At 35.8% G+C, this 12,303-nt stretch overlaps 1 protein-coding gene across 1 annotated transcript in view; it reads left to right on the top strand.

The window, feature by feature from the left end:
* The window catches only part of Gbeta5 (guanine nucleotide-binding protein subunit beta-5), a 119,793-nt gene that overhangs the window by 61,995 nt on the left and 45,495 nt on the right, over window positions 1-12,303 (top strand). Inside the window, exon 5 of the mRNA XM_090404447.1 lies at window positions 3,067-3,193. Within this exon, the coding sequence (XP_090260573.1) occupies window positions 3,067-3,193 (127 nt within the window). The remainder of the gene's footprint in view (window positions 1-3,066; window positions 3,194-12,303) is intronic.

Genomic DNA, 12,303 nt, shown 5'->3' on the forward strand with positions numbered 1-12,303 from the left:
TACTATATAATCTACTTAGATCTTGGTCTTCCTTTGCATCTTTTTCTTGTCATCCTAGCAAAAAAAAGACTTGTTTTGCTAGCCTTTCCTCTTCTATTCTGTTTAAGTGACCGTACCATAGTCAAGTTCTTTCCTAATATTTTATTTTTATTATGATACTTCCATCTGTTCACTCTCCTAATCTTTCTCAGTTTCTGTGGTTTGTCTTCAGCCAATGTTTTATTTCTAACCCAACTCTCACATTCATTTGTTAAAACTAGTTTGAACACTGTCTTGTATATAACTAGTTTAGTGTTTTGACTAAGTTCTCTCTTATTCCATACAAACTTATTCAGTTGGCTTCCTATCATACAAGCTTTGCTGATTTCGTTGTCTATTTCCATATTAAATTTACCATCTTCACTAAAAATTGTGCCTAAATAGCTGAAATGTTTTACTTGTTCTATAGGTTCTCTTTGGGGTATAGTTGATGTTTTAATTATTTTTGCCTATTTTGATTCTTTTTATTGCTAATTTTGATACCAGATTTATTACGGCAGTTATTGAACATACAGTAAACCCTTGCCGAGCGCGGATTTGCAGAACACGATTTTGCACATATGCGTTATCTTAATCGTTTCCATTAAATTTGTCCAACGCTAGAATTTCATTCATATGCTGTACACTGCAGAGCGTTGGCCAGCAACTCTGCTTGGCACTGCCCGCTAGCTGAGTGACCTAGGCCGAGTTGCGATCATTTCACTCACGCTAGCAGAGCTGTAATCACGTATTTATGTGTTTATCCTCTTCTCCTTTTGCATTTGTATTTCTTTTAATTTCAAAAATTCAATATGACATCTAAGAGGAAGAATAAAGACAATAAAGCAGCAAAAAGATGCAAAGTTTTGACATTATCTCAGAAAATTGAAATTTTAGGTAAGTTGAAAAAATGGTACATGTGTTTCATCTCTTGCAAGAGAACTAGCTATAAACGAATCAAGCATAAGAACAATACGGGAGAATGAAGAAAAGATTCGGTCTAGTGTCAAAGCTTCAGGCGATACTTCAGCAAAGGTTGCTCAAGTTTCAAGAAGAATTCTGCAATTGGAAAAGATGAAAAAAATATTAATAGCTTGGATTGATAATCAAGTAAACGAAAAAGGCTCAGTTGTGGATGGTGGTGCTATTTGAAACAAAGCTTTAGATTTGTTTTCTTTCGTTTTAAATAAAGATGGCCAATCGTCAGAGAAAATTGACTTTCAAGCAAGCAAAGGTTGGCTTGAAAACTTTAAGCGTCGTTTTAATTTGCACAATGTAAAGCTGCAGGGAGAAGCTGGCTCTGCAGATAAGGAAGTAGCAGAGAAATTCAAACCCCAAATTTTTGAAATTCATTGAAGAGAGGGGTTACGTTCTGCAACAAGTTTTCAATGCGGATGAGACGGGCCTATTTTATAAGCGAATGGGACAACGAACCTACATCACAAAGACACAAAAGGTTGCCCCAGGTTTTAAAGCTTTTAAGGATAGACTCACTTTGCTTTTTTGTGGAAATGCATCAGGCGACTTCAAGTGCAAGCCTCTGCTCATTTATCAATCTAAAATGCCTCGTGCATTGCAGGGAAAAAATTTTGAGCAATTGCCCGTTGTGTGGAAGTGGAATAGAAAAGCTTGGGTAACAAAAGCCCTCTTTAACCCCTTAACATACAAAGACATCTGTGAAACATCTTTTGTTTATTGCACCAAAATAGATTTTGCATTTTGGTTTCACATATAAATACAACCGAATATAGATGCTAGACAATCTTGTGCCTATTTCCTTTCAGCCGAGAAAAGTTGCCAACGGTGTGTATCGGCTATTTCGTTTACGTTTGCACAAATTCATCATTATTTTTCAAATAATGATGAATTTGATCCAGCAAATTACCCTCGCCCAAAACTCGCCCAAAAAATTGGCAGAAAAACTACCACTTTCTGATTTTTGATTGGTACATTAAGGGGTTAATAACTGGTTTGAAAATTCATTCGTTAAAGAAGGTAAACATTGCTTAGAACAGCAAAACCTATGCTTTAAAGTTCTCCTAATTCTCGATAATGCTCCAGGACACCATGCTGAAGCCCTCACAACATTGCATTCAAATGTAGAGGTTTTATTCCTCCCACCTAATACCACTTTCTTAATCCAACCAATGTATCAAGGGATCATAAAAACATTCAAAGCCTATTATGTCAGGCATGTTTACACCTCTGCAAATAAAGCACTAGACGAAGGAAAGGACGACATGCTAATGGCATTTTGGAAGCGATTCAACATAAGCCACTGCATAGAAATGATTAAACTGGCATCAGCTCTGGCCAGACGTTGTCAACAATTTTAAAGGATTTCCATCAATTGAAAATGAAGCCAAAGAAATCGTACAAATTGCAAAAGCAGTTGGCAGCAAAGGATTTTCAGATATGCAAGAAGGAGAAGTCAAAGAATTAATCGAGAAATGACGAATGAGGAATTCGATGATCTTGTAATAACAGCCGACAGTGAAAGCAGCGATAGTGAAGAAGAAGATAAAGCGCCTTTAACTTACAAGAAGTTAAATGAATTGTTAAAAAAGGCACAGGAACTGTCTGATTTTGCAATGGAGATTGACCCAAATGAAAAAAGAAGAGGACACTTTATGAAAGGCATTGAAAAACTGCACTCCTTACTGCGAAACTTTTAAAGAGTTGCGTCAGTCATTGTCCCAAGCAAAAATCACTAGCTTTTTTTAAAAAAAAAAATAATTGTATCATGTACCTACTTATTAAGCAGTAATAAAAATCCTTTCAATTAACATTTGTTTCATTTTTCCCTTTTAATTACAACGATATTTAGGTTAGTTTAAATTATACATACATACTTTCTTAATTTGAACTATACCTAACACATTTTTTTCCATAGAAAGTTAACTTTATGGAACGCGATTTTGCTGTGCGCTCAATGTATTAATGACGTAACCCCCGCGTTCGGCAAGGGTTTACTGTATAAGAAATAGCAGTAACTGTGCAGAACATCTACAAAGAAACTTGAAGATCAGGTTTTCATTTTATTATTAGGGGATTGGACAATAAGGTCACAGTATACCCTCTTAGCTTTGAAGAAGATGTATCAGCAAAGAAAAAAGCAGTTGGGACTCACACTAGCTACATGTCCTGTTGTCTTTTTCCTAATTCTGACCAGCAGGTAAGTTCTTTTATGATAAAGTACATTTTAATGATTTTTTTTTTATCAAAAGGCATTGAACTATAATTTACAGGAAAGCATAAAATGTATGCTTTCCTGTAAATTACAATTTCTATAACCTAAATTTTATATAGCCCCAATTTTTGATACAGATGCTAATAATATAGTGGAAATTTCATTACAGGTTGAAATTAATTTTGGATATATTGACATAAGCATATGCATGGATATTCTAGTAATTTTAGAACTACAAATTTAGTTAATTCGAGGATATTTTTTTTAGTACTGCAGTTATTGTTGGGGCTGAAAATAATGTAGAAAATGAAGAACCAAGAATTATCTCATCATCATCATCAAATTCCTGCCACGTACCCTCAAGGGGTGTACAGGATATGATAGTACTACATGACAAAAATTACATCATTACTACCTTCCTATCTACAATTTTCCTCCAATACTTGTCAAGACTCCAACATTATCAGATCTTATATTTCTATCGTCTAAGGCACTTTGTACCGCATCAATCCACCTATATCTTGGTCTTCCTCTGGGTCGTTTTGCTGCCAACCTGACAGAGAACACTTGTTTTGCTAATCTTTCCTCGCCCATTCTGTTTAAGTGACCATACTACCTGAGATTAGCTCTGCTAATGCATTCCTGGATGTTGACAATGTCAAGTTCTTTCCTAATATCCTCGTTTTTAATATGATATTGCCATTGATGCCATCTGTTCATGCCTATAATCTTTCTCAGGACTCTCATATCTGCAGTCTCTAGTCTAGTGTTTTACTTCTGACCCACCTCTCATATCCATAAGTTAAAATCAGTTTGAACACTGTCTTGTATACAGCTAATTTAGTGTTCCGACTAATTTCTCTCTTATTCCATATGAATTTATTCAATTGACTTCCCACCATACCAGCTTTGCTGATTCTGTTGTCTATTTCTTTATTTAATTTACCATCTTCAGTAAAAATTGTGCCTAAGTAGCTGAAATGGTTTACTTGTTCCACAGGTTCTCCATTCACAACACAGTTGACATTTTCAATCATTCTGCCTATTTTCATTGTCTTTGTCTTTTTATTGCTGACCTTCATACCATATCTATTACAACAGCTGTTCAATTTTAATCAGAGAATCTTGCAGACTTGTAGCAGATTTATTTAAAGTATAACATCATCCGCATAAAGAAAAGAGCCGACATTAACATCTCCAATTTTGATATCATGTTTAATACCACTTTCCTTCATAATGTGATCCATATAGATAATGAATAACAGAGGGGATAATGTACATCCTTGTCTCACACCAGATTTTACATTAAACCATCTTCCTGTACTTCCTTCAATTCTAACTGCTGACTTACAACTCAAATAAGGACTAAGTATTGCTTGATATAATGCCCCCCATTGACACCATATAACTGCAGCTTATTGAATAGCTTCTCTCTCTCTCTTGGCACCTTGTCATATGCCTTTTCCAAATCGACAAAACTTAAATACAGATCTCTGTTATATTCCCATGCTTTCTCAACTATTTGTCATAAAGTGAAGATCTGATCCTGACAGCCTCTATTTGGCCTGAATCCAGGTTGTTCTTCACCAAGCTATTCTTCTACAATTCTTCTCAACCGTTTCTCAAGTATACTTGCATAGATCTTGCCAGGAACACTCAGTAGGGAAATACCTCTGTAATTCTCACATTCAGTTTTATTTCCCTTTTTATATATTGGTACTATGAGAGCTCTACTCCAATCATCGGGAATTCGTCCCTCTGTCCAGGCTTTCTGAACTATGCAGTGCAGCCACTGTAAGACTCTTATACCACCATACTTAAGCATTTCTGATCGAATATAATCTACTCCTGCTGCCTTTCCACATTTCAAGCCTTTGATGGCTTTTTCTACTTCAAGTATGGATATGTATTCCTGACTGCATGCCTGGCCAGTGTTTTTTACCACTGTGCTATCATCACTGCTTGTTTCATTTAGCCGTTTTTCAAAGTAATTACTCCATACTTCAAGGAAATCTTTTTCTCCCATTTTCATGTCACCTTTATCATCTCTTACTCCTTTTACAGCACTCTTTCCTCTATTCCTAAGCTTCTTCAACAACCTCCAAAATATTTTGCCACCTTCTTGATATTTATTTTCTCTATTCTTGCCAAAGTCCTCCCATGACCTTTTGTTTAGCTAATTTTACACAGTGTTTAGCATTCTTGCATTTGTCTCTATATTCTCTAAGAGCACAAGCTGACTTATTTGACAGAAACTTTTGATATGCTTTCTTCTTTTCCTTCACTGCCTCTTTAACTTCCTATGTCCACCAGGGAGTTCTGATTTTTTTATCCTTGCAGACAACCTCACCACATGCCTCTCTGCCTGAATCAATCAATGTTTTCTTCAGAGTTTGCCACTGAATCTCCAAGGTTTGATTCCTGTTCTCAAACTCTTTCATTTTTTCTTCAATAATCTTTGTGTATTTTAGTCTATAGTTCACATCTGAGAGTTGCTCAACTTTTATTCGCTTTAAAACTTTCTTACATGTCATTCTTTTCAGTATGAAATTCAATTTTTATCCTGCTCAAGATAATAGTGATCACTTCCAATTTCAAATCCTCTGTACACTCTGGTGTCCTGAACTAGGGAGAAAACATCACTATCAACAGTAACATAGTCAATGAGACTTTTCTTATTCCTTGCCTCTTTTCTCCATGTGAATTTGTGCGCATTTTATATTGGAACATGGTGTTAGTAATAACCAGTCCATGTCCTGAGCAGAAATCCAACAGATATTTGCCATTATTATTAGCTTTGCTCTTTTCTCCAAATTTTCCCAAAATATTTTTGTATGTCTCACAATCATTTCCTACTCTGCTATTTAGATCCCCAACAAGGACCAACTTTTCCTTTTTCATTGTGTCAGTTGCTTTTTCTAAAGCTTCAAAAAATTCCTCCACTTCTACCTTAGTAGAACAATCTGTGGGACCATAGGCACAAATAAGTCTCATTGTCCAGTTCCCCATTCTCACTACTTGAGACTGACTGCCTTTCAAGAAGATTAGCCTCGTATTTTGTGTTGAATACTATGGCTACTCCTTCTTTTCCTTGATTGTCATTGCCTGAATATAGCATTTTGTATTTATTGCTCAGAGAGATCTCACCAGTTTTGGTCTTTTTTGTTTCAGTCACCCCTATTATGTCGATCTGGTACTTATCTAATTCCTCAGCTAGCTTCATTTCTTTGCCATTCAGGCTTCTTATGTTGATAGTACCGATCTTTAACTCTGGTGATGTTGAGTTGTTATTTGTTTTCAGATTTGTTCCAGTAGCTGACTTTTTGTTGTTCGCCCTGGTTCCCCGGCGAAAACAACGGGGGCCTTGTTTAACCGGGTGACGTCCCAGCCGGCATGAAGTTTTGTCATGTTGTACCATCATTTTTTTTATTTTGGTTTAACCAGTAAGAATACAATTTGGTTGGCTAAATCCCAAATTGCCACCCCATTCTCGTTTGTTCAGTATCCAAGTAGATACCCAACAGGGTGCACCACGAGAGGGTGAGGATTGGACATTAGGTTAGAAGCCCTGGTAGGTTCTCCGCATTCCTTTAAAGATTATGTGGATGTCTCCTCTCAGTTATACAGCTTTGACCCTTTATCTGAAGGAATGAATTTATATAAATTAGAAACATTAGAAGAAGAATATAATACAATAACACTAATTAATGAAATTAATGTGAATAGAAAGATGTATATGAAACTAAACACACACAAACCTGTAATATACATGACAGCCAGTAATGTTAATGATGCCGTGTAGGCCATTTTGAGTAATTCACAGACCATAGAAGAGAGAGAAATGACTCTACTTATGAAATGGCCAGATATTTTTTTACTCTAGTTTTTTTTAAAAAAAATAAACGTTTTTATATATAATAAAAAGCCATCCCCACTCCTCCCCCCCCAAAAATTTCACTATTTTGACTTTTTCTGTTCATCATAATACATGGTTTGCAAGTCTTGTTTATAGCATTGCATCTTACTAAGCATGATCATAATTTTAAATGAAAAGCAATGAGTTCATAGTTGGAATACATTCGATAGTTCAGTAAATGCAAATGAATGCAGACCTGGTTGGCTTAGTGAATGGTGTCTCTGCCCTTCAGCCAACTGGCTATGAGGGTTACATCCCACTGTGGTATGATTGTTGAATATCTTAACATAAATAATTTGTTTTTTGACCACCATTCTTCTTATTTGGAGGCTTCAAAGAGGTATGAAAAAGTTGCATGCTTGGTTTCAAGAGCAGCATTAACCCTTAGATTATCTATGGTCGCAAATGTGCTATAGGTTATTGACCTTTCATGGGATTTCAAAAAAACAAATATATGTCAATATGCCTGTGAGGTAAGCATTATATTTTTTATCAAACTGGTATATTACTGTTGGTTTTAATGTATTTTTATCTGTAAACTATATGTTCTCTTGCCAGTTTTGAAGGATTAAAAACCTGAAATTTCAAGAAATGAAAAGCCCTTATAAAGATTGTTCACTTCCTAGAAGTTTCCAACCAAAGGGAATCATTGTTATTGACTGAGTTACAGAGCATGAATAAATAAAAGGTGAAAAACAATAATAATAATCATATAACCATAATAATAAAGCAAGAAAAAACATGTTTGTCCTTCACGGCTGGAATTTTGTGAATACGTCTTTAATACTCCTTAAAAATAATATCCTTTCCTTAAACATCAAAAACAAATAGAACTTCTCAGATGCCTTCACTTTTTAAACTGCAGACATTGCTGTAAACCATTTCAGGAAACCTACCCATACTAAGGAGTAGGTTTCCTTAAAAAAAGAACTCACAGCACTCTCCAGAACAGTAATACAGCATAATAAAAATCCTAATAAATGGCATAGCATGTTTCTAAGATTACTCATTATCTAACATTAAATAAAGTTAGAGAAAAACATTTCTCCAAAAAGGAGTACACAAAGGTCCTTTAGCCCTAATGAATATTTTTTGAAGACAGATGGGTAGCCAGTCCTTATCCTTTATGTTTTCACTGATAATGAGCCCAAGCTATCAATGAATCAAAGCATTTCATGATAAAATATGGCAGGTAATTGGTATCTTCTTTATTTTTCCTCTTCCATCCTCAAGATGGATCAAGTCCTTCATGAATAAGAGACTTCTACCTTTCTCTGTCCAAAACAAGCTCTTTCCACTTTTCATATGTTAAAAGCTTTGAAAGTCCAATGCAGTTCTTAAAGCCCTGGAACTACCACGTTAATTTTGGTTTTCCATTGGGCCTTAAACTCTTTGTAGTGTCCTCAAACACCAGACAAGAAAGTCTGTATGTCGTTGCATTTGCACAGTGTGGCCAAACTAATGGAGTTGATGATTTTTAACTGTGTTAAGAATTGTTGAATTAGGGATATTCAAATCTTGCAGCACTTGTGCATTACTCATGTTCTATCCAATGATATCTGTTTATTTTATTTTCTCTCTCTACTTCTTTTTAAAGTTCAAGTTTCTGCTCTGTAGAGAGCTATTAGTATTAGTCTTATTAAGGGAGGCTATGTACTACACACACACACCAGCTGTCACTCTTGTTCTTGAATTCATTTGCACATACACAACATCCAATGGCAATCCATTCCAATCATGCATAACTCTATAAAAGAAAAATCTATGTCTTATCCATTTCTTGAAAGCATTCATTCTCAGCTTTCAAGGATGTCCTTTATCCACCCTCCATAAAATGAAAAATTCCACCAGCTGAAATCCTGTATGACCCTTTCAGAAGTTTGTAAGTTGCAATCATATCATCCCTCTTTCTCCTGAATGCCATAGGCCATTTTGCCTATGGCATTCTTATTATATGTCAAAGTTTGTTTCAGTTGCAATTATCCTCTAAATTGTATTTGCAATCTTTGTTATATGGTCCTTGAACTACAATTTCCTATCAACTAAAACTCCATGATCCTTAGCCTGATCAGTTTCTTCTAACATAATCCCACTAATATAATGACATTGGATATATAATTTGAATGATGTGCATAACTTTACATTTAATAACATTGAATTGATAGCCATTTTCAAATGCCACAATTCCAGCATATTCAGATCATTCTATGCATATCAGCTGCATTCCTGATTACCCTATCTATATTTGCATCATCAGCAAATAGCTGTATATTGTCAGTCAGATTCTTTCCACTGTCATTAATGTACAGATTGAATAACACTGGACCAAGGACTGATCCTTTTGGTACACTACTGGTTACCTTAAATCTTGCAAACTCACATCACCCATATACTACTTTTTGATATGTCAGTCAGCCATCCCCTTATCCATGTTATACCCTCTGTCCAAAAAGAAACCAAACTTTTCGAAAATAGAAGAAACTAGTGGCACCAGCTGTTGTATCTTTTTTTTGTTGTTGAAAGCGGCAACCTTCATTAGTGTTGTGTCAACTGTTTATGACATTTGTTTCATTAGAAGCTGAGTTCTAGTGCCAAGAGTGGTGTGTTTTGATGAACGGTTGGAAAATTAGTTTCAAACAGAGAGTCGCGATTGACTTTTGTGTTAAATTTGGTAAAAGTTTTACTGAAACACATCAAATGCTTTAAAAAGCATACAGTGATGAATGCTTATCCCATACCAGAGTTTACGAGTGGTTTAAGCGATTTCAAAGTGGTCGTGAGCCGCTTGAGAACGTCAAAAACCAGGCCGTCCAAAAACTGGACTGAGCAAAGTTAACATCCAAAAAGTGCATGATTTCATCAAAGAAAATGTGAAATCGTCCACGAGATTGATTGAAGATGAATTGGGGATTCCAAAACTGTGCACAACATTTTAACTGAGAGTTTGGGCCTTCATAAATTGAATTCGCGATTTGTTCCCACAAGTTTGACTGACAACCAAAAATGTATCGAAGTGAACATTGCAAGGACCTCATTTAAACTGCTTCTAAGGACTCAAACTTCCTTGAAATTGATCGTTACTGGTAATGAAATGTGGTGTTTTGAGTATGAGCCCAAAACAGAGTGCTGACTGGAGACCACCAGAAGAGGGGCATCTGAAAAAAAGTTGCTTGGAGAAGTTAAAAGTAAAGACAATGCTGATTTGTTTCTAAGATTCCAAGGGCATTATCCATAAAGAATTCATTCCACCTGGCCGCCAAATGGTCAATGGTGAGTTTTATCTTGAATTTTTGAAGTGATTGATAGCGAGAATTCGTCGCGTATGGCATGAATATTGTGATGCAAGCAGCTGGTCACTTTTGCACGATAATGCACCATTTCATTGTTTGAACATTGTGAGACAGTTTTCAAAAACCAAGTTTGTGTATTGGATCACTTGCCGTATTCACCTGATTTAGCACCCTGTGACTTCTTTCTCTTCTCCCGACTTCATTTGCCGATGAAAGGAAAGCGATATGACACCATTGAAAACATTCAAGCTTCAGTAACCACAACCCTCAACAGTATCCCTAAGACCGATATAAAAAAAAACTCATTTAACGAATTAATTGACTGTGCTAAACACTGTATCGAAGCTGAGGGAGAGTATATTGATTGAAATAAATTATTTGAATAATTATAATTGGCCTGTGTTTTATTTTCTATCAAAAGTTCGGTTTCTTTTTGGACAGAGGGTGTATAATTCAAACCCACATTCTCCAATTTATGCAAGTATTCCATACTGTATTCTGTCAAAAGCTTTAGCAGAATCCCAAAGTATCATGATATATACATTCTCCTTATCTAACTTAATGGTAATATTATTATTGTAGAATATGAGGAAGTTGCTAAAACATGACCTTCCCTTAGTAAGCCCATGCTGTTCATTGCAAAGTATAAATTCTCTGTCTACATTTCTGAATGCAAACTCTAACCAACTTTTTCAAAATCTTCACCACCACTTCAGAGATATTAATAGATCGATAGTTGGATACATCAGTCTTAGCACTATCCTTGTGCAATGGGATTACCATACATTCTTTCCACACCTGTGGAATATTCCCTGCTCTGAGACTGAAATTATAGAAACTGGTTAAAGGAATAGCCAGTTCATCTGAATACTGTTTTAGCATTCTTGCTGATATCCACCAGTCCCTGTTGCTGAATTATTATTCAGTTTGTGCAACAGCTTTAATAACTCCTCCTCATACACCTGAGTTTCTTCATCCAGTGAAGAGGTACCAGTGAGAGCAATGTTGCATACATCAGGTTGATAGCTTTTAGCAAAATGGGCATTCAATTATTGAACAACCTCTTCTGCATCTGTCATCCTTGCATTATCTGCATTCGGTAGAATCATTCTTTCGTATTCATTATTTTTTTTTGCAGCATAACAGTAGAATTCTTTGAGGTTGTCTTTAGTTTGTAAAGCCAGTTCCATGACTCTTCTGGCCTGCTGCTTATAATTTTCATAAGAGACATCATCTTTATGCACATGGTATTCCTTCCACATCAAACTTTTCTTATGAATCTCTTGCTTGATAAGATTACACATCCATTTCACTCCTACTCTGTTTATTCTTAGAACTCTAGGGATACATTCTGATATTGCATCATTTAAGTATTTTTTAAAACTGCCCATGCACTCTTTGATATTCTTCTTATCTCACAACTGATATCATGGCACAGAACCCAGCATACTCCTCAGCTGGTCATAATTTCCTGCTTTGTAGTTCAGCATGTAACCTTTTCTGAATGGAATATTCATGAACTTAGCCTCTTCCCAAGTGAGCACCACATTGTCACTGTCACCAACTGGAGGCAGAATAGTTATGTTTTTAACTAAAATCTCCTCCTCTGACACTGATCAAATCTAACACTCTTTAACCTCGAGTTCCTTCTGTCACATGCTGCTCAAGTAATTATCTTGCAACAGCTCAATAAATTCAGTTTCATTCTCACAAGATTTTAGTGTTACCCAATCAGTGTTTGGATAATTAAAGTCCCCATTATGATTACTCTTTTCACACCCATCGTCTTTATTTGGTGATGAATTTCTTTGTCACTAGCCATCGATCCACTGTAACAACACCCCACTATGTATTCGATCTTGTTAACCCCACCTCACACCAGGCTTCAA

Source organism: Typopeltis vanoorti, chromosome 14 (assembly GCF_054136105.1).
Source record: "Typopeltis vanoorti isolate ZY-2024b chromosome 14, IOZ_Tvanoo_1.0, whole genome shotgun sequence".
NCBI classification, from domain to species: domain Eukaryota; kingdom Metazoa; phylum Arthropoda; class Arachnida; order Uropygi; family Thelyphonidae; genus Typopeltis; species Typopeltis vanoorti.